General features: G+C 45.6%; 2 protein-coding genes across 3 annotated transcripts in view; one reads left to right on the top strand and one right to left on the bottom strand.

Annotated features, from left to right (window-relative positions):
* Nucleotides 1–23,687, top strand: part of LOC146782821 (uncharacterized) — a 271,182-nt gene that overhangs the window by 115,597 nt on the left and 131,898 nt on the right. The gene's annotated exons all lie outside the window — the stretch shown is intronic.
* LOC146782822 (alpha-2,8-sialyltransferase 8F-like) overlaps nt 1–23,687 on the bottom strand; it is a 160,337-nt gene that overhangs the window by 69,604 nt on the left and 67,046 nt on the right. For both annotated transcript variants that reach the window (XM_085639213.1, XM_085639214.1), the window contains exon 4: nt 5,340–5,484. In XM_085639213.1, the coding sequence (XP_085495339.1) occupies nt 5,340–5,484 (145 nt within the window). The remainder of the gene's footprint in view (nt 1–5,339; nt 5,485–23,687) is intronic.

Here is a 23,687-nt window from a genome sequence, read left to right as displayed (position 1 = left end):
GTCCAGGTGTCTCAGACTCCACCTCTAAACAAGAAACTTCTTGTACTAGAAGGATTCCGAAATGACCAGGGCGTTTTAAGGATTACGATTTATCTTACTTGTTCCCTTTTATGGGGGGGGGGAGAATGATGCAGTGTTCTTTATGCTATGTGTATCTATGTTTTACTGTCAAAAGTTATGTATGGTCATTGCCTTAGGTACTGTAACATTCTAAGATTCATACCAAATCGTGGGATGTTCCACTTTCTTCTTGGAATCCCTGTCAGTTTCCATTTGAACTTTCTCCTGAGCAACTGGATACTTCACCGTGGGTCCTTTCTGTTGGACCTATGGAATAAACCTTTTAAAAATCCCTCTCACTGTCTCCTGTCTCGGTCTGTCGGCTCACCCCGTTTCTACAGGGTCCAATGGGTATTTGCACCTGCATCTTGTGTTCCCGGGGCACTCAGGGATTGTAGAAGGGGTTGCATGTGCTTGTAAAGTCATTTCTGTAACATGGATCGCGCTGGCACCATCACAAGGAAATATGCATTCACATGAATGGGGCAACAGCATTCGCCATTGCATCCACGTCGTCTCACAAACATGGGGATAGTAGCAACAAGCATTTACAATACAATAGGTCTCGCAATAACATTATTTTGAGCTATTGGCATTGTAAATGTCCTTGTTTTTTTTCCCTTCGTGAAGCATTAATCAAATGGTGTAATGCAAAATGGCAATAGCTCACTTTGTTGTAACTGTCAAATCGATTGCATGCATTTGTACTAGTGTCAGTTTTGAACTGTGTTGGAGACCTATTAAATGTTCTTCCCAGGTATGTACCGTTGCATGATGGCGTGTGGTGATGAGAGTTGGTCTTTTCTCAGATAGCGCCCTGGGCGAACCCAAACTTGGCTCCCCATCCTACTTGTCCTCTTTAATGGGCTGTGATTCAAACATTGTGAGGAGTAGAAAGGAGGTGAAGGGGGCAAGATTAAGGAGCTGCATGAAAAGAAATACAGAACGTGCGGATATGGGAGCCTGCAACCTTCAGGGACAGTGTGTAGACACAGTCTTCTGTGGATCCAGGTTGAAAGGAGACTATTGCACCTGTGCCCCTCTGCAGGTCGGCGCCCTGGGCGTAGGCTCAGCTCGCACATGCCAAAGGCAAGCTCTGGTGGCGATGGTGAAGCTAAATGTTTTTGTGGTAAGGCTGATATCCCCTGAAGGTATTTATCTCTATAGTGCTGAATGTGTGGGAGGTGTGTGTTGAATATGCTGTGTTGGTTGTTCGCCTGTATTGGTTTAGTTAGTGGTAAGAGGCACATTAACAAAAACTATATTGCAAATATCAGTTGTGTTGATAAGTGCAGAACTTTGTTATCTGTGTTCTTTATTAGCTGGTGTTAATGATGAGTGCTGTTAATTCCAGTAATAACTGTTTAAGGCAGCTGTGGTTGGTGCCCGTGACAAGTTCCTTGAGCAGGGGGGGGTTTTCATGTGTGTCAGCAGGGGGGGGGGTTTCATGTATGTCAGCAGGGGGGGGTTTCATGTATGTCAGCAGGGGGGGGGGGTTCATGTGTGTCAGATTGTGTTTCTATTTGGCACTGATGATAAGTTGACTGAATAGTCAGCCGTGATGCTGCATTTGATCTGTCTTCAGATTCGTTATGCCCTTGTTAAGTGTTAATATTTTTAGCCTGACACCGCCAGCACCCTAAGGTTAATACATTATTTCCAAGTTATGACAGCTGGGCAGATGGTCATAGGATTAGAGTTGAGATCGGGGCCTCTCTCTGCTCGATTCCGTCTTTGAAGCCTCAATTGTTATTTTTATCCTCGTGCCTATCTGAGTGTTGGCAGCCTGGCTGGCTTTAATTTTATTCAGATTTACCGTTCTACTCGACAGGCCATGCCACAGGCACACCTGAACCTAATTACGGATCTTTGACGGCTCGTGCGCGGGCGCGCGAGGTGGGGACTGAGCTGGCTGCCACGCGCTGTGCGGAATATGCATGAGTTGGAGAAGGGTGACACGCTGGTCTTCTCGCTAAGATTCCTTCTCCTCACTCCAGAACATAATATGCAATAAATTGTGCACCGATTTTATAGCTTCATGTCGTAAAACACAGACCTATTTTTGAAGTATTGTTTCATTGGTCATTGATTTTGCCACCCCGGGGGGGGGGGGGGGGGGGGAGAGGGGGAGGAGGAGTAGCTATAAATTGTGCAGTAGATATTGAGGCAATATGGCCCAAGGGCATTGGGGCCCCACTGTAGCCAAACTATAGCTGTTTTGTCTTGCTATCCAAGCTATCCAGTCTGTGGAGGGCTGTGGGAGGACATTTTTCTAGCCTGAACCAGGGGCCATGTCATTCTTTATACAATACTGCTAAAAGAAACCGTGATACACATTTGACAGGACGAGAGATATGTGTGTGCCAACCGACAAGATGGCGGATCGAGTCCTCGGGGTCATTTTGTGGGTCAACAATTGGAAACCATCCCAGCCAATATAAGTACTTTAAAGGTCACCCTTTTGGCCATAATACATGGCAAGCTGTTTGTGGTACCCCTCTCCCAGCTGGTGTTTTGCTCCTGGGAATTCCTCTTGTTATTTGGGGGAGGGGTGAACGCATCAGAGCTCAATGCACTGCAGATGCCAACTCCAAGCCCTTGGCACTTCACTGCACACCAGACATCATGAAACGTGGGGCTCCTTGGCATCACTGACACCACTGGCGAGAAAACATTGCACTTGCATCGTTTCAAGAACGTGTGCGTGTGTTTGTGTGTGGGGGGGGTCTAATGCTGCTCTGACCTCGATCCTTCGTGGCGGCCTCCAAACGCATTCCTCCAGCTGCGTTTCGGAGCTTGTGTTTTGAACTGCAAGAGGCGGCGAGTGATTATTTGCCTGCCTTCTTGTAGCGGGGGCTACTGGAAGGAGGAGCAGCGCCCCTTAGCACCTCCAGTGGAAATAATATTCTGTGTGTGCGCAGAGGTTCTTTGAACAGTGCGTTCTTTTCTCCATCAAACAGAAAATAAGCTGATGTCGCTAGTAGCGGAAGCAATGACGTTGGTGCCACTATTCACCGTATTAGTACGTCCTTGTACCTCTGATCAGCACCACTGCGATCGTTCTGCTTGTGGCGTTTTGATTTTGTTTACGTTATAGCGCTTATATGCGAGTAGTTCACATATATAAACCATGCGCTTTCCTTCAATACAGTGAAATATCCGGACACTGTATTCTGCATCACAACTCCACTCCATGACAATTGTAATTAAAAAGTAGATATAGCATTTTCTTTTGTCTCGCTTACTCAAACGGCGTCCTGGTAGCTACGGAAAAAAAAAAGCCCGGTACAGACGTCAGCCGAGGGGTGGTAGATGAGCTGACGCGCAGGGTAAATACTGCGGATTTCCAAATCGGGCGAAGCACGAGAACAGGGGGCGGACCCGGAACCCTAACACATTCCCCCTCAGACCCAGTGACTGCCTGGGTGCCATGACACCTCGACATGGGAAGCCCCCCTTTACAGCCATAATAATTAGTATTTGATGTACGGGCCGTTCCGGTGCGCAGTCATGGAGGCAAGAGAGAGCGAGTACAGCCACCGATCTGTACCTTTGCAGACTCCTGCCTGCCGAGGAGAAAAATATGCGAGACCTAAAATGTTTGAGATAAGACCCCCCTCAACCCTCTATTGGCACATGAAACACTTTAATACGTGCCAACATTTAGAACCTAGTAAGGGGGTGATTTTTAAATAAAAATCGGTATCGATGGTCCCTGTTGACATATCGATGCAGAGGAGATTTTAGGCGGGAGACACGTAAAATAAATCCATAGGCTTAAAATTAGGGAGTCTCACTCCTCAATCGGGTCTGTTGGCGTGTATGCACTTTCAAATTAATGAAATATCCAGGGGATGGAAACAGATAACGAACAGGTGACTAGTGTCACGTGTGTCCCCCTCCACTTGACGATCACTATAGAGTTATGCGTTTAGAGCAAATGGAATACAGAAAGCGAGAAGAATAAACAAAAACAACCCCTATAAAGGAAGCCCCCGCCCACCCCTCCGTTTTTACCTAACTTTGTTTTGGTCAGAATCTGGAGGTTGTCAGAGAGGGGCTGGATCATTTCCAAAAGGTAGGAGGCAAGGCAAGCAAGATTTGCAATAGCCGGGCTGCTTCTCCAGTGGCTCCTGGTGCCGTCAATCTCCGGCGCAGATCAATGAGATCGCAAAGGTATCCGGAACTGATGGCCTCGCCCACCCAGCTCTGGTTCCGCCCGTGTGCACTCTGCTCTCGCCCCCTCCCTTACCCCCGGAGGCTTCCCACGTCACATGTTGTTTTGCTCTTTAGCTCACTCCCTCTGTACGGCGTGTTATTTACTGTTAAACTGTTACCGACACCAGCTCCGCGCCAGCCTGCCGGGACCAGGCTGGCTACCGCCTTGTCTCCCTTTGGGATGGCCCATCTGGACTGGATCCTTTGATTCACGGCTTGTTTATATAACACACCTCCTTTAGATAAGAAATTGCTTCACGACAGCCGTGAAGCAAACGATCCCGTCCGGATGGGCTGCCCCAAAAGGAGAAAGGGCGGTAACAAAGAAGCCTCATTTTCAATCGGAGGCCACGATGATGCCATCCAATGAAAATGAGGGGCGGGGCTTCGAGCCCCCTTCTGAAATTTCCTCTCTAATAATATGTCTCGCGTAGCAAGCAACGCTAACGCACTGCAACGCTAGGCGAGACGTACAAATGTTGTCCAGGGGGACATTGATTGTGCGCCACATGTGGTGGTGTACAGCCAGTGCCCCGCCTCCCTCCAGGCCCCTCTTGTAAAGGCGAAAGGGGCTCCTAGGCCACCACAAAGGTATGCCCCTCTTTAAGCAAAGGCCAGACTGCCAATAGGGAAAGACGGAGCCATGGTTACATAGATATATATAGTGACATTTACTGTTGATGGAAACAAGATTTAAGCCTTTTATTGCCAGGGAAATATGTATTACGTGCAAATACACAGGTATAATTAGTGACAAACTAGGAGGGAGACTATATACGAGATGTACAGCTACTTTACAGATATACATCTGATGGAAATCCAAAGCCTTCAAGCAACTTTGTGTAGCATATTGGTGGTTTATTTACCACTCTTCCATGCACCCCAAGCACTCATTCATTCATCTATGTAGCCATTAATTGATACATTTATTTATTCACCCATCCCCACATGCATTGATCCCCCTTCATTCATCCATCAATTAATTCATTCACCCAGCCCACATTTATTCATCCATGCATCCACTGATGAAATCATTCATTCACCCACTCTAGTTATGCTACCTTTGGGAAGAGGTTGAACATCTCCACTGTCACGATGATTTTCTTGTTTGGTTCTGCTTCGTAGACAATATTCTGACCTACATGTGCGTTCTCCTGCGTCACAATTAGCCAATCAGACGCGTTGCAACACTGCTTCATTGCTGACCTGTGGGGAAAAAGTGTATCGTTTTAAAAATATTTATTTCTGAAGCTGTTTTTAAGCTTTCCCAATTTTGATGGGTGAGGACACCAAGACTGTGAAATAAAGGGCTGAGTCACAAAAAACGAGTAAGTGTTTGCTTGCAAAGGCTTACACATACCATTGTAGAGAGCACAACCTTTAAACCTATTCAGAAAAAGCCAAACGTGACGGAGATTTCATCTTGCAACCTACTAGCATCTGTCTATATTCTAAAATCCTTCGTGTGCGAAGGATCTGTATGTCCAACGCTAAGTATTTTGTGACATTTAATGAAAACATGTTTCTTTTTCTTTACATTGACTGGAAAAAAACTATGGTCCCCCACAAGCACACAATATTGGCAGTTTTCCATACACCTTCCCATACCTCATACATCTGTGGCACCAAGGGGCAGATGTATGAAACATTGATTGCAATATACGGCTTGTAAATTGAGGTCAGTATTTTTGCGACCAGTGTGGAATTTTGCAAATCGACCTATGTTCTAAAGGCCGAGTCCATAAAATTCAGAATCATAGTGGGACAATCTGACCTACCTGATCAATAGTCACGCAGTAGGTCACAAATTGAGGCTCACTACGATTGGTGGCCATTACAGGGACGATGGCTAGTTGGGGTGAGCAGACAGCCATATCTATGATCACTTTTAAAAGATTTATTTTAATGCCGCCCGTTTGGCTGCATTAAAAAAAAAGTTTTAAACTTTTAAAAAGTTTCTTCGAGAATAGATAGTGGTCCCATTGACCACTGCCTAGCCCCAAGAAATGTTTTTCTTTTTACAGTCACAAAGTGAAAGGTGTCTCCTGGGCAACCCCTTCCCTTTTGCAAATGGGCTACCACTCCAACTTGAGGATCCGTAATTCTTTTTTTTTTTTAATTTTTCTTTTTTTTATAAAACCTTTATTTCTTCAAGAATCTGGACACAGCTATTCAGCCGACAACCCGGAGGTTCGGCAGCTTCGGTAGGAGAGAACAAAGAAGCGTCCACAGTGCATTGAAGGAGCAGTGAAAAGGTTCCATTTTTAAATAATTACAAACACACAACAAACCCCAGCAAGGCAACAACACTGAATACCCACGGTGTTAGCCCCTCAGGGGGGAGCCGGACCCCAATCGTCTAACAGTTACAGTACTGTGAAAAGAGGAAAACGGGGGAGGATCCGTAATTCTTCACTGGTTTTCCAAATCTCTTTTTGTCCTAAACCATTGACAATTAGGAATAAGAATCGCAAATTGGAAGGGACACTTACAACACACCCCTTGCAAATAGCAAGTCCTTATTCATTTCTAAACACCTTTTAGGAGTTGGAAAAAAAGTTACTAACTTCTAAAATGGGTTTTGTGCATAGCAACATCATAAACTCTGAATCTACACAATACAATGGCAACAAAGGTATGCCCAACTACACCACCCGACAGGTTCTGCACTCTGCATACATGTGTTGTCCAACTCCATGGGTCAGCTGCCTAAGACCCCAATATCAAAAAACAATTGCAGGGACAGAGATGCGAAAATATAACACATTCTGTTTTTCAATCATCCAGGATTAGGAAGTGTAAAATTCAAAAGGATAATTGGGACCGGCTGTCCAACACACCTACGCTCAAGAGTTGGTGTGAATTCTGGAGAGCAGTTAGTGAATTTGGGGTACAACAGCAGACACTCTTTCTGCTGAGCAGTCACATTACAGGTGACCAGTGGGTAACGCTCTTTAACAATATATATAGTAGAACCTCTGATGGTATTGTCCCAGCTGATCCGCCATCTTTTAATTTATTACTGACAGGCTTCAATTCACTATAAAAAGAGGTCTATTGCTCTTAATAACAGCTCCTCCTCCAATGCCCCTGGGCCAGATGCAGTACCTATTGATATTTTCTAATGTAGAATGGACATTTGGGCTCCTTTGCTCCCTAATATATTTACTAATTTAGATTCAAAGGCCCTTCCCTCTACATGGACAAGTAGCATTATAGTCCCAGGTTCCAAAAAAGGTAGCCGCTCAGACCCAAAGTGCTATAGACCTATATCCTTAATCGACTCTACCATTAAAATAATGGGTGGAGTAATTTTTTATAGATTAAGAGAATGTTGTAATGACAATGATGTTTTATCTCCCTTTCAATACGCGTTCAGGGAAAGATTTGGAACCATGGAGCAGTGTTTGAATCTTAATTTGCTGCTGGGTAAATACACCATAGCTAAAAAGACCCCTTTATGTCTCGCCTTAATGGGTTTATCCTCCACATTTGACAAGGTTAATCGCAACATATTGTGAACCATATTACTGGAGATGGGGATAGACATTGCGATTGCCTATTTTGTTTACCTATTTACATGGAAACCTGACCAACAGGGTCAGGTTTGGCTCAAATGGCGCAGTATCTGATCCTTTCAGTTCACATCATGGTGTTAGGCATGGTTGTGTTTTAGCCCCGCATTTATTTATTTTATACATTAATAAATGTAATGGTGTTTTAAGAACAGTCACACATGATGTTTCTTATGCTAACTCTGTCCCCGCACCGTACTGCTGCACGCTGATTATGCTGTGCTTTTAGCATGGACACCTAGTACTTTGAGGCGCTCGGTACATGTTTTTTCAGAATTTATGCATGATTTGATTTATCAACTAATTATACTAAATCCCAAACACTTGTGGCCCTAAACATTATTTTTTGAGTACCATACGTGTCAACGAAAACAGTTTAGAAACTGTCCCCGGATACCCCTATTCAGGTGTAGTCTTTGATGTCAATGGCTCGTGGACAGAGAACATCAGATGTAGGAACACCAAATTTAAAGAAGCTAAATATTCCTTATTTAAGGTGCCGATTCGTATCCTGGAAAAAATTTCCCCATACGAATCGTATCCGGGATTTTTACCGTACGAATTGTACAAGTAGCGTACAAACTGCCAAGTACGATTCGTATGGGAAAAAATCCATACGAATCGCATTGGGAAAATATCCCCACACGTCCTCGGGTCGGAAAATGTGTCCGACACATCCTCGGACGATTTACCCTACGAATCGGAAAAATGAAGTCCGACCGCGCAAGTACGATCCGTCCCGTCCTTCCAATTTTACAACCGTATGGAAAATACACCGTACGGACCGAACTGCAATAGCAACCATGGAGACATGTGCCCGCATATGCGCCGAACCCCCCCAGACCCCGCGGATGTACGTGCCGTACCCCCACCCGTGTATGTACGAGTCGAACCCCCACCCGTGTATGTACACCCGTGTATGTACAAGTCGAACCCCCACCCGTGTATGTACACCTGTGTATGTACGAGTCGAACCCCCACCTGTGTATGTACACCCGTGTATGTACGAGTCGAACCCCCACCCGTGTATGTACACCCGTGTATGTACGAGTCGAACCCCCACCCGTGTATGTACGAGTCGAACCCCCACCCGTGTATGTACTACACCCGTGTATGTACGAGTCGAACCCCCATGGGTGTACATACACGGGTGGGGGTTCGACTCATACATACACGGGTGGGGGTTCGACTCGTACATACACGGGTGTACATACACGGGTGGGGGTACGGCACGTACATCCGCGGGGTCTGGGGGGGGGTTCGGCGCGTACCGGGCCCCCAATTCCGCTCGCATCGCGCCGTACTTCGCTTTTCCGGCACTTTTTGGGTGCCGTAAAAATATTGCCGTCCGAACTGGTGTCGGTTCGAATCGTACTTCCTTGTTCGTGAAACGGAGCCTGACTGCGTCCCGACGTCACGTCGGCGCTTTCCCGGATCACATTTGTATGTATATTTTCGTCGGTCGGTGTTTTTTACGATTCGTACGGAAATGGTGTTTCCGTGCGAATCGTACTTCCATGTTTGTAATGTTTTTTTACCGGGTACGAGTCGGACGGAGAAAACCCTCCGACCGACGGTTCGTACCCGGTTTTTCCAGGATCGGAATCGGCATTAATGTCTGTAAATCAGTAGGGGGGAAAGCTGATATCTTCACTGTTACAAATTTATTAGAAGCAATTTTTACTTCTTTCCAGTTATGATTGAGGAAGGTCGGGGTTTATAGAGAGTGTGAAGCATTGCAGGTTTAGGAGAATGGCTTCTGCAGGCATCTCCTTTCTCTTCCTCTTTCAACCCCCAATTACTTTTGTTGTGAAGGATTAGCTCTATCGTACCTTGAGGACTCCATTAAGCTGGGTCCTCTCTTTCTGTGGCTTTACATATGAAATAATCGCAGGGCTTCTTTTCGCCATAATATAATCAATGATTGTGTACGATGTGTCGGGGGTTTGAACATCGCCCGGCTTGAATATGTTAAGCAGAAGTGTACTGCCCTGGTTAAACATGCTTTATCTGATAATCCTTTATCCATATGTAAGGCTGATAAATGTACTGTGAAGCGCTTATTTATGGAAAGACGCTGTACTATAAGGGAAAGCCTAGAATTAAGTAAACTATTAGTCAGGAATTATATTCTCCTTAAAATTACTCTCAGTCCAGAACTGTATCTATTGTATGTGACCAACAACTGGGAAAGAGCCTTCCTAGCAAAATTCAGAACTGGCACTTTGTGTTTTATGCTGTTTTCCGAGGGGTTATTACGGGAATTTTGAAGAGAATAAGTGTGCTTGCGATAATGTTTCCTCTCAATCTTAATTACACTTTGTGGTATTTTGTAAGTGATATAAATCTTTTAGAGGTCTATATTTATTAAGTCTTTTTAAAATCCATAATTTAAACATTGCAGAGTTGCTCTTTGATTCTTACAATTGTTACCCAATATCGGTGTATGTTTTAGAATGTGTATCTTTCTCAAAGCAGCTGTATAATATCACAAAAATATTGATTTTTAGATCATATTTTTTCTGTATTAATATTGTTCACCATTTCAGTAAATTTTATGTGATTTTATATATTCTGTATGCTTTATCTTTTATGATTGTCTTTTGACATTCGTATAATGAATTGAATTGATTGATTAACATTCAGTAATTCTATTTGTTTTTGAGCTCTTACAAAGCAAATTTCTTTGTTTCAGCGCAGTTCCGCTCATATACCAGAGAGCTTCATCAAGACTTCAGCTAAAACCTTTAAGGTCCAAATTTTTAATTTTCTTTGGATAATATCTCCGTCAAGCCAAGACATGTAGAAGACACTTCACATCAATGTGTGCTTTCACTGTTTTAGCTAAACTTCTGATGAATCTCTCTGGTGTATGACCGAAACACATTGGCTGTTCTGCTGTGTTTTTATGCCAAGCATCAGAAGAAAAATAAAGAAACTTACTTTGCAATCTGTTCAAACTCTTTGGAGTGTTTCCTACAATAAACAAACTGCATTATTGAATGATTGATTGACAGCACCAGAATTCGTTGTACTGTAATCTCCCCGTCCATGCAAACTCTCAATCAGAACTTTTGCGACTACAAAAACGTTTTCCACATTTCGTAAGCTGTACATTTAGAAGTTTAGACAAGTGCCATAGAGTCACTATAAATATTTGTGAACACCCACAATGTTACAACCTCTGGTGCATGCAACATTTTCCTGGGAAAACTCACTAGGTGTCATGAATGCGGGTACAATTTGCAGTCCTCCTTGGGCCAGTATACTCCAAACCCACCTTTGTGAGTTAGGTTTGGACATTTTACTTTTACCATGTGAAAAAATTCAAAGTTGGCTTGCGATGATATGCACACCATTTGGTAAAATTGAAAAACTGGATTAAATAATCTGTCTCTACTGGTTACACAACTGGTATTTTAGCCAGGAGGCCAGAGATATATTTATGAGAATGGATATACCCATAGGCATGCGAGATGTGGGAACACCACTAATCAAGGCAGTAGACTTGCAAATTAATAGTGCGAGGAAAAAGTCATATATATAAACCAAACACAATAAATAACGGTACAGTAGATTATTTCATCTGACTGTAGTTTCTCATTTCTTATTTGTCATCTGAAATCTTGAACTCAAACTGCCAATGTGTTTCGCCCGTTGGTGGCATGCAGGCCTGGGGCTTCTGAGGCTGTACCATTTGATGGATACCTATCATAATTAGAAGCGTATCTTTAAGATATATTGATAAATCTGTGAGAAATGTGTAAATCACACAGGTGTCACACTGCTCACGCGAGAGAAAAGTCCAGAGCAAAGGTGCAAAATGTGAAACGTGTGTCAAAGTGAATTTACAGTAAATGTAGAGACCTTATAGGTCAAGATCAATACTAGAAGCCTCTATAAATCGGTAAGGTGAATCAATGGACTGTCATACAAGAAAACGAGACGCCAGGTACTGGAGTCAGCAAGTAGGTAAGTTTGATTCAGTGTGGGAACAGGATTTGCAAAGGAGGACAGTCCATGGTACTAGACACGTGGGAGCATTCTGTGCACTTTTTGAAAAGAGGCAGAATGGAGCACTTGCCCCAGGCAAAGGGAGTAGGATAGAGACACCAGTCTAGAGGTGTTCCACCTAGAAGTCTCAGCAAGTAACATGGTATTTTCTCTGCACGACTGATAGACTGTGCCTAGTGCAAGAAGAGGGAAAGTGTGGCTGTTACCCCCAACCTTTGCATGGATGTGTTGGGCTAAAAGACTACTGGACTGACCTACAAGGGAATCTTTGGAGTAATCACTAATGATCTGCACTTCTGCATTGGCTAAGCCTGTATTCATATCTTTGCCGGAGTCGCATGAGAGAGAAGGGGAAAGGAAGTAGACACCAAATGAATACCCACATTTCCTTAGATCCCGAAAAGAGTATTTCAAGGAGATATTTGGTGATTTCAAGGAACTTTATAGTCAGTATCCTGAGAACCTGGAGGTTCAAAAGCTACTTGATGATGAGACAGTCTTTCAAATTCAGAGAGACTTGCGTTGTCTGGAAGGGTAGATAATTCCTCATTTTGTATTGCGTGTAATACTTTAGGAGCAGTGTCAATATTAACGGCATGATTCACAGCTGTGGATTTACACATGTAGATTTTCACTTGTAAATTGCTAATCCACCTAGGTGTAAATCTACACTTTTTTTGCTCGTCACCATTTCTGAGTGCAGATTTAAACCTAAGTTTAGACCCCCTGGTTGAACCATATACAACAGGATATACAAGTGGAAAGTTACTACTAGTTAATTTTAAACATAGGTGGAGGTCTTGCACCATGAGGAGGTTGAAGTCTGTTGTCCCTGAGACTTCAACAGGAGGCAAGCTCTGTTCCAAGCCCTTTGAGATCCTTACAAGTTGAAATATGCACACAAAGTCTCTTCTCCTTCCTTTGGCAGTCAGGCAAACCACTGCAGGCCAATCCCCCAAGCAGCACTGCAGCTTAGGGATAATCTCTCCTCAGTTTCTTCAGGTTCCGCTCCTCAGTAAAGGTTTCTTCTTGTTCCAAAAGTGATCTAATTTCTTGGGATCAGGGTCCCAATATTTATACCCCAAAAGCCTTTGTCCTCTGAGGGCAGAGGGGCCTATGCCCAGTCCAAACCAGTTCTGGAGCACTCTGTTTACATGACTCCTTCTTTGCTTTCACAGGTCAGGGCAGAAACATCAGACGCTCCACAGGAGGTGGAGCCAGCATTGTGGAGGGAAAGCACAGCCCTGGAACACTTTGTTGACATTATTCCTTCTCTCCTTTCACAGTGCAGGGCAGAGACATCAGACACACCACAGGGGGTGGAGCCAGCACTGTGGGGGGCAGGCACTGTCCTATTCAGGTCCCAGGTGCAACTCCTCCTTCCCATCTAGATGCAGATCTCTCTATCCACCACTGGGCGGACTCACCCTGTCTCCTGGAATCCCCCAGCCCTGTCACTCAAACTCCAGACAAGGAATACACAACCTAGCAGAGGCAGGTTTGAATGGTTAGACAAGAAAATACCTACTTTCTAAAAGTGGTATTTTCAAACACAGAATGTTAAAACCAACTTCACTAAAAGATGTATTTTATCATTCTGAGTTCAGGCATACTAAATTCGAATTTCTACTGTGTTCCCTGAGACAGTTAAGATTATAAGATGTAATAATCAAACTGCCCATTCTGGCCTATGGAGAACAGGTAGCCTTGCAATAGTGAAAAACGAAAATGGCTGTAATTCACTATTAGGACATGCCACACACACCAGGGCATGTCCTACCCTTATACTTACAATGCACCCTGCCCTTGGGCCTACCATAGGGGTGTCTGATATGAAGATAAGGGAAGGTTTAGGGACTGGCAAGTGGGTGCACTTGCCCAGTCAGCATGACAGTACCAGACTGCACGCAGGCTCTGCAATGGCAGGCCTTAGACACACTTTTACAGGCTGCTTCTGTGGGTGGCACAACCAGTGCTGCAAGCCCACCAGCAGCATTTGGATTTACAAGCCCTGGGCACTCCTGGTGCACTGTACTAGGGTCTGACAGGTAAACCAAACCAACCAATCATGGAATCACTAATTCATACAATAATTTACAAAAGGGAGAGCATATGCACTTTAGCACTGATCAGCATTGGTAAAGTGTCCAGAGTAATAAAACAGCCAACAACAGGTCAGAAAAAATACAGGAGGAAGGCAAAATGTTTAGGGATGACCCTGCAAAAAAGGCCAAGTCCAACAAACACAGTTATAGAAATTAATCCATAAAGGTTGAGAGCAGCAGTATTTAGTTAACCATGCAGTTTGTTTTGTCAATATACATAAGGCAGTACCAGTAGGTTAGTGCGATTTAACACGGGGCTGTGCCAAAACGGCCGTGATGGTTCACCATCACGGGGGAGCCCCAGTGTGGTTGTATGACCCCAGCCATGGTGAACAGAATTAGTATACCTAATCCCTATAGTCGGGATGATCTGGCGTGAAGCCCACACTGATGGTTATAGACGGGAATGGCCTCGTAAAGGTGACTGCTGGGGGCTATGGTTGAACTGCCAAACACGAGAGAGATGAAGGCGGCCCAAGCCTTGCACTGCCGCACGCTCACACATGAGTGTGGCTGCGAATAGTGGCAGGCCCCAGGAGGTAATCACGAGGGTACTTACTACAGTTAGCGCACCTCAGGGTACAGGACCTACCCCGCATCCGGTCGTCACAGAAGGTACTGCACTCCTGATCAAACGGGGTTCTTAACCCTAGCGTGACAGGCGTGTTATGGAAAGCTAGAGCACGAACCTGGTATGGGATTGGTTAATACAAGGACGCCATATTGAGTTACCAAATATAGGACCCATCTTAGAGTGGTTCCAGACGTTTTATGTCTTGCCTACGTAGATTCATGTGAAATGATAAAAAAATGCAACATGCTAGTTCCTGGGTTGTAGATCCGCAAAGGAATCTTTAGGTCATGCGCAGACAGGGACATGGGTCTCTGTCAACTAGGTGGTAGGTGCGCCACATAAGTTAGTGTTGACTAGGGATGTTAGACTTCAATCCAGGTGTACCATCTATTTTTAGCTTACCCTCAGCCTCGTCTATGATGGTTGTCTATGACTGCCTCATCTATGATGGTCTCACCTACAAATGGCCTCATCTATGATGGTCTCACCTGCGAATGGGCTCATCTACGATGGCCTCATCAACAATGGCATTGTCTATGACAGCCTCATCTCGACGACAGCCTCATCTACAATGGTCATCTACGACGGTTGTCTATGACAGCCTTATCAATGATGGCCTCATCTACGTAGTGCTTCATCTATGAATGGCATCATCTACGAATGGCCTCATCTACGAATGGCCTCATCTATGATTGCCTCATCTACGATGGCATTGTCTATGACGGTCGTCTACCACAGCCTCATCTATGACGGTTGTTTATGACGGTCATCTATGACGACGGCCTCGTCTGCGATAACCTCGCCTACGATAACCATGTCTATGACGGCCTAGTCTACGATGAGATCGTCTACGATGGCCTCATCTATGACTGCATCTTGTACAACGGCCTCGTCAATGACAAAAAATTGTCAACATCAGCTTAGTCGTCTACGTCTACCTAGTCAACTATGATCTCAATGACAATACACCATAGTCATCAACAATTACAAAAGACACATAGTCCAGAATAACTTAATGACACAAATTAAGGGGACTAATATGAGTAAGTCTACAACAGTAACCAATATATGGAGAGTCAATATGTGGAGCAAATGCACCACTTCGCTCCGCCTCCAACTTCACGGCATATGTCAGATCTATGTCGCTCTAGTAATAGACCTATAGGGCGTGTTACAGGATTATTACTAACACTTTCCTAAGACTGCAAGGTCACATTGTGCCCGATATGTCCGCAGACTCCGATGCTCCTGCTACAAGAAAAAGAGATCCCAGGGTAAATAAATAAAAAATAATTACTTTTCTTCCCGGAATGACCCATTCATATCTGGTGATAGGGAGAAGGCCCACAACTGCTGGATTCCCCACCAGATGATTTTTGATGGTTTCGAGACCATTAAGGAAACGCTACTAACTTACAAAAGCAAATAAGAAATGGTTTGTTCTCCTTCTGATTTTAAATAGAAAAGCTGTGAGACCTATTCCAATTGTTGATTTATCCAGGAGGAATTGCAATCATGGAAAACCCTGTCACGTATAAGCCCGCCTTATCAGCAAGGAGACGTTCTCAACTATGCCTGGTGCTACTGTACAGGCTGCCCAATCACTGCCAATATCGGGCTGGTATAATCACGAGATGTTTTCCAACATTGCCACATACCTAAAATTTCTGCCGGATGGCAGATAGGGCAAAAATTACAAAAATAAATAAATACATTTTAAAATAAATATAGATATAAATAAATGAAAAAGATTCTGTAGGGGTTGAAACCTCCTCATCAATAAATATATATTGCGCTATAGATATAGCCTCAATGGGTATTTCACAACTGGCAGGGCCAGTGGTCCTTAGACGCCAATGTTGGTTCAAGACCACTGAATATAGAACCTGAGGTGCAAATATATATAATATTTTTACCATACCATGGCGATGTTCTGTTTGGCAAGCACGTTGACGACACCTTGCAAGCAGTCAAGGATGACTCTGACACCGCAAGATTTTTGTCACATTCAATTTTGAAAGAAACACCCTTTTGAGGCACTCGTGAAAGAGATACTCATCTGTATCAAGAAGGATGCCAAAGGTATCAGACTTAACAACGCTATCAGTAGCCCTTAGGCTAGCTTACCTACAGTGACAACGTTCTAGTGTTGCTAACGCCATCCTGTGGGAGAAACAGTTCCAAAATGGTGTCATCTATGTCAGAAAATAGTTTTGGATATATAAGTCCTGGCACTCAAAACATATGGTCAGACGTTAGAGTTCACTAAGATTTCACCCACTACTCCACCAAAATTAGGGTGCTCCCCCGTATCTGCATCTGCTTCGAAAAGGAGTGATGGCTACGTTAACCAGAGGTTCCATAGAGAAAGAAGTCCATTTTAAGCAAACTACAGGCTTCTATTCTAGTTTTTTTTCTTTGTAGACACGAAAATAAAGGATTGGCTATCCATCGTAGACCTCTGGAAATTAAACAAGTATTTCTGAAACCAATACTGTTACTTGGTCATCCTCTCCGACACCACATGAGAGCTCTGAATTTACAGGATTCATACTTCCACATTTCCTCCCACGCATTAAAGCCCTCCCATTTGCCTTCAGTTCGACTTCTTACATTTTACCTACTGCATAGTCCAGTGGCAGTTTTTTCAGGACGAAGGGTCATCAGGTATTCCCCTACCTCGGCAACTAGTTGATTAAAGTACCAAAGACATTTTAATCGTCCACGGCCACAGAACCTTGCCTAAAGTTGTTTCACAAACTAGGTCCCCTTGTGAATTATCTAAGATCATCAACTCATTCATTTCAGAAGATTCTGTTCCTAGGCCGCAACACTTGATACTGTCCAAGACAAAAGACTTTCTATCCTAAGCTGCCAAGCAACTAACGGTGTAGGAACTGACTATCAAACTAAAAACTTTTTTACAAAAAAAGCGTTGGTTCAATTAAATTCTGGCCATCATGTCCTCAGCTATCAATGTGATCCCTCTTGCGCACCTGTAAAATTAGACTCTTACAGGAACAGCTACAAAACAATAGATTCAATCTAAAGAATCCTTAAGGGGTACTTGTTTTAGATTACTGCTTGTTACTTTGATTCAATCATGTGAATCTGTGAAAGATACCCCAATACTGGATAAGAAATAATGTACTTACCTGTAACTGCAGTTATCCAGTATTGGTATCTTTCATAGATTCACATGCAACACACCCTCCTCCCTGGAGAGGCTCCTCTGGCATTAAAGTACTACTAACTACACTAGTGCTGGAAAATCTGAGGGATTCAACCTCTCTTGGGAAGGTTCTAGAGGGTGCTGGTTGCTGATTGGTCGTGTTTTGAGTTTGGTACTTTCTATAAAAGGATGTTGATAGGCTATTGAGTGCATGGTTACCTCCATGATAGCCTATGGAAATTACCATTTACTGCTTTATTATATGTACCATGGGACTCCCACTTCGACAACGGGGAATGATTCAAGCATGTGAATCTATGAAAGAAGCCAATACTGGATAACTGCAGTTACAGGTAAGTAACTTATTTCTTCTTATTTACCATGTCGTAAATTTGTTAAAAATTACATGAAGAATTAATTTAAATAATTAAAAAAAAAAATAATACAAGTTTTATTCACTTTTATTATAAGGCCTCAGGACTTTAAAAGTCATAATACGTCATTTTGTACACCATGAAACGCTATGAGAGCACATCCAAAACGCATTGGTACTTTCCTGCTGCATATTCTCATCCTAGCCCTCTCTTCTCCTGCCTGTGGACATACATCCCACCTTAAAGGGCACAACACCAGCTACAATCCAATCTCCTTGACTACGCACCGCCGGGGTTAGCTGTATTTTTATTTTTTGCTACTTGATTTTGTTAAAGTGCTGACGATGGCCAAAGCAAACTTCTTTTTTTATTTGAAAACATGAATATAATCTTTAATCTTATTTAAAATATGTTTTATTCATTTTAGATTTTAACACCTTGGACTTGACGGGAGGTTATCATAAAAATGCATAGCATTATAACATACCATGATCCTCTTGAATGTTAAGAATCTTTGCCTTGCACTTTGCAGCAGAGTTATGTTAAAACTATGTTTTGTGGTACTTTGCTTGTTGTGCTTTTTGTGCTACCAAAGTAATTATGTATGTGTATTGGATCAAACTCGAAACTGCAGACGTCAGAGCCATAATCAGTCATGCAGTTTCACATATTCCCTTTGAACTTTAGAGTACAGTTTTGTTGAAGCTATTTTATTATATGGCACCTCACTTTCTATTTAAATAAGAGGGTTGGCTTGCCTGGCTCCATGATGGCTGCAGAATTGCCAACCGCCATGCCAGCCCAGCTTTCAGCCTGCTCTCCATGATTGGGATTGGAGGTGGGACAGTTCATCAGCTTAGCCGTGGCCGCGCCCCTGCAGATCTGCTTCAAGGACCCGAATGTCCCCGCTAACTTTGTTGGTAGCAGGCATGATGCAAACAAGATGGTGGTGGGTGTGAGCAGCGTCTCAGCAGGCCTGGATACACAGCCTGCTGGAGGCCTGCAGTAAAGCCAGTGAGCTCGATCAATTTTCTGAGCCCACATGGTAGGACAGAATTCCAGGGAGACTCATATGCATGAGGTTGAAGGTGCAGAGAGGTGTTGTGATAGAAGAGGTTGCAAGGGAAAAAGTGGGGGAGCCTTTCAGCAGATGGTGGTGATATAACTTCCCAGCAATGTGAAGACTACAAAAAGCCAGCACAAATGGTATAAAGTGCTAAGGAAAATACTGCTTAAAGAAAACAAAGAGCGTCCTGCAAGGAGCAAAGGGGACTTTCTGTCCAAAACTCTTCAGTCCCCCATGACCCCTATGACTTATGGGCTAGGGACCATGAACAGGGTACACATATGTAAGAATAGCTAACCACAGAAGAAACTTTAATAGTATCTACTCAGCGAGCCTTGCAGGACATCACTGGGTGCATCAAGTTGAGGATATAGACCATGGACAGGGCACTTACAGAACTTGAAAGGATGCGGGCAAATGTGGGACAGGATATTGGCTCCCTGAAACCTCAGGCTGCAGAAGTTGAGAAGGCAGTGGAGGACCACACTGGAGCACTCCCATTGTCTGAGAAGTTAGAGGACTTTATACAACGGTTGCCTACTTGGGGTCTATGGAGACCTTTGAGAAAGATGCAAGGACCATGACACTACAGATGCTGAGATTGGCAGCACTTGCTATGAAAACTAAAGTTCAGACATTTCTACAGAGTGTGGTTCTTGAACATGCAATAAAATGTGCTTCACCTTTGCCCAGCAGGAACTCAGCTGGTACGGTGGCTGTAGTGACCAGCTGGTCGCGGTATAGTGTTTCCAGAATGTGTTTTCAACAGCCAGTCCTGGAGGGCTGGCTTCCACACTCACACCACACATATCCATCACATGTGTCACTGGTCGGGTGGCCCTACTAACAAAAGAGCCGGTCGCATGTGCCCTGTGCCAGTTCCAGATCCAGTAATATTGTGTCTGCGTCCTTATTCATTACTGCATGGGGCCTAGGACCCTGACCCTTACAATGGCGATCAGCAGGAACTGCCTCGCGTGTAGGCTGGCAGTAACTTCGGGTTGTCGTGGGGGAAATGTGGGCAGAGTCTTAGGCCCACCCTAGCACTGACTGCCAGCTGGACGTCGATGGTTGTAGGGCGAGAAGGTGGCCATCCAGAGCACGCACCGGCGAGGTCCTTACAACCATGTTGCTGATCGGCATCGCCGCATGAGGTCCACGGAAGAAAGTGATTGTGTGCAGCTAGCGCCATGCTGAGGGCGCCTCCCGGCTTCTGAAGTGCCCGCGGGGCAGAGAGAAGCTGTACCGACAGTGTGGCGGACGAAGTGCCTGCACGGGAGAAAAGAGTGGTCTCATCAAACGTGATTGTCAAAGCCCCCCTCGCAGGATTGGGAGTGAGCCCATAAACAAAGGCATGGCCTGCAGTACTGGGAAGGCAGACGTGGTCTACATGTGAAGTGGTAGGGGCACCTACTGAGAGACGAGAAGACCTCAGCCCAACCGGGTGAGCTTTATGGTATAGACAGGCCACCTTGCTGCAGGTTGCACATTGTAAACTCCTGCATGTGCTGGCAAAGAAGGAAGCGCCGTGCCGACACTGGTGGAAAAGTTGCACCAGCATTGAGAGAAGCACTGACACAGTGACCCCTCCCCGAGTACCTGCAGTTAGACATCCCCGGTGGCTGGTGAGGGTATGCGGTAGAAGCCTGTGCCGCGGCCTGCGAGGAGGAGCCGCCTAGATGTGCATGGCTACACCTGTCCAGGGCCGAAGGTAACGGCTGCGAAGGGCGGCTGTAATGATGAGAAGATATGCAGGCAATCTTTTTGAGGAATTTATTGAAAGATTTAAGTCACCCACAGCCAATAGCTCCCGCTGCATACCAGGATCTCCACCAACTGATTAAAGTGGGTAGAATCCTGGCACGCATCGTTCGCAGCCAGACTGTAGAACTACAATCAAATACATACGAGCTCTCGCGCCTTCAGCGCGAGAGCATGTAACATAGTACCCACAGGGGCACCCCGCTGTCCCCCCTCCCCCATCATGGGTTACCCAAATGACACACACAAGACAGTTGGTGTTGGGTAACAAAATGCTGCAGGTTTATTACATAATTCCAGAATATGTAATGGGTGGGTTATCTTACGGGCGATCCAAGGGCAGGCAACCAACTGGGTCGCCTGCCCGCCTGATGAGCCGGGCAGCGCGGGAGCGATGCCTGCCGTTGCTGCCCTCCAGGTGATTCTTTCTATGATCACGTGCCGTTGGTAATTCTACTCACGCCCCCCCTATCGGGGCGGAGCATCGCATAGCAAGCCCCCGGTTGTTCAGGCCCACAACCCCCCGCAGGACTAGCGGGGCGCCGACACGGCTTCCGGGACCTCCCATGAGGCTCCTCGTTTTGGCTCAGGCACCACCTCTGGTGCCGCGCAGAGGTACCCTTTGTACCGGCCTGCTTCCAGATCGCCCTGTAACTCCGCCTGCAACGAAAAAAGAAAACATTACAACGCTCAGCAAAACCCCCCCCCACCCAACGCCTACGTCGGGTAAGCGGTAGGGAGGGAAAAGGCGAGGTGGGCGACAGAGAGGTCGCCAGGAAGGGTGGGGGAAGGCGAAATAGCCTCCCCCTCACACCAGGGCCAGGAAGTGACACGCATTGCGCGTCACTTCCGGCCAAGCCCGAGGAGGGGGGCTCCGGTCTGCGTCCACGCCCCCCCCCGGTGGGAGGGGGTGGGGAGGGGTGACCGGTGCCCCGGGGCCACTAAGGCGCCGACCGCCTATTGGCCCCCTGCGGGGGCCGCGGTCAGCGGCATAGTACCCCCAGGGGCACCCCGCTGTCCCCCCTCCCCCATCATGGGTTACCCAAATGACACACACAAGACAGTTGGTGTTGGGTAACAAAATGCTGCAGGTTTATTACATAATTCCAGAATATGTAATGGGTGGGTTATCTTACGGGCGATCCAAGGGCAGGCAACCAACTGGGTCGCCTGCCCGCCTGATGAGCCGGGCAGCGCGGGAGCGATGCCCGCCGTTGCTGCCCTCCAGGTGATTCTTTCTATGATCACGTGCCGTTGGTAATTCTACTCACGCCCCCCCTATCGGGGCGGAGCGACGCATAGCAAGCCCCCGGTTGTTCAGGCCCACAACCGCCCGCAGGACTAGCGGGGCGCCGACACGGCTTCCGGGACCTCCCATGAGGCTCCTCGTTTTGGCTCAGGCACCACCTCTGGTGCCGCGCAGAGGTACTGTTGGAAAACGAGGCAGCATCTGTGAGGCCTGCACAAATAACATGACTACATTTGTCCTTCACTGGGAACCAAACACCCAATTGTAGCGCCTGACTCTCAGAGGGTAGCGTTGCAGAGCAGTCTGAGGCTTACTCAAGGGAGGTGGTGTGGGCTAGTAATCGCCATTTGCAGGTGCACAAAAATAACACTCAATAATTGATTGTCCAGTCTGTACTTTGCTTTATAAAAGTAAGAGTACATTTATTAAACACACACACCACTCAATACTATGCACCAATTTACAAATATACAAAAGCTGTTGGAATTACTTTGTGACATTGCAGGGGGGGTGGGGTCTAGTACCACCACTCCCATGTCTGCACATCAACTTGCCCCCAATGCAGTTAGTTGAACATAACCTGGAGCGAGGGCCCTGCGCACTGGCACCATCCCAGTGGCGACCCACCCCATTACCTCAACAAGCATTAAAAAGGGGTAAACCTGCCTTGGTGACACATGACCCTGACTGAGCATCTCCTACTGACCATAAAGTATGCACCTCTATATCTTAAGGGCTAGCAGTCTGGGGTCTTCACCTAAGCGCAGCAGCAAGAATCCATGTTTACGCACACTTTAGAATGACAGTACTCATCACCTTGGTTGATCATTTGAATGCATTGCAATTACAGCCCCTAAGGGCATCACAGATGAAATCACAGAATTGCGCATATACAGCCAGACACCCTAGCAGGACTGTCTGGCAACATAACCCCACTTGGCTTTTGACATCTCCTTACACATTTGACTTACAGTCCCTTCAAAAGAAGTACTCCTGGCAACTACACTTCTCCTGCAGTGTGCCTCTTCACTTTAAAAGGAATCCCAGGTAAAAGCATGAGATTACGTAAATACAGCCCGACCCCCTAGCAGGAAGGTCCAGCAACATAACTCCATTTAGCTTAACATCACCTTACACAGGTACTTCACTTTACACATGTGACTTTCATTCCACCTAAAAAGAAATAACCAATAGTAAATGCATTTCGGTGCAATTACACCACTTCACCTCCAGGGGATGCCCTTCTCCAGACATCCCCAACTCAGCCCTTCTGCTGAGCCCTTGAGGGGTTATTCTTTCAGATGCCCCGTGAAACTGAGGGTTGGACTGTTCTTCTTTATGCTGGGGGAGACTGCGGTGCTCCTGCCGCCCCCCCCCTGCACCCCTTTTCACAGATGAGGTTGACCCCCTCCTCTGGAGGCCACCAGGCACAAAAATGGCAGATGTCTTCGTGCTGGGGGGGGGGGGAAAGACTGTGCTCCCCCAGCACCTTTTCACAAGTGAGGGTGGCCCCTCTCCT

This window comes from Triturus cristatus, chromosome 12 (assembly GCF_964204655.1).
Source record: "Triturus cristatus chromosome 12, aTriCri1.1, whole genome shotgun sequence".
Lineage (NCBI taxonomy): Eukaryota > Metazoa > Chordata > Amphibia > Caudata > Salamandridae > Triturus > Triturus cristatus.
The sequence above is the reverse complement of the archived record's forward strand: the minus strand, read 5'-3'. Positions and strand labels throughout refer to the sequence as shown.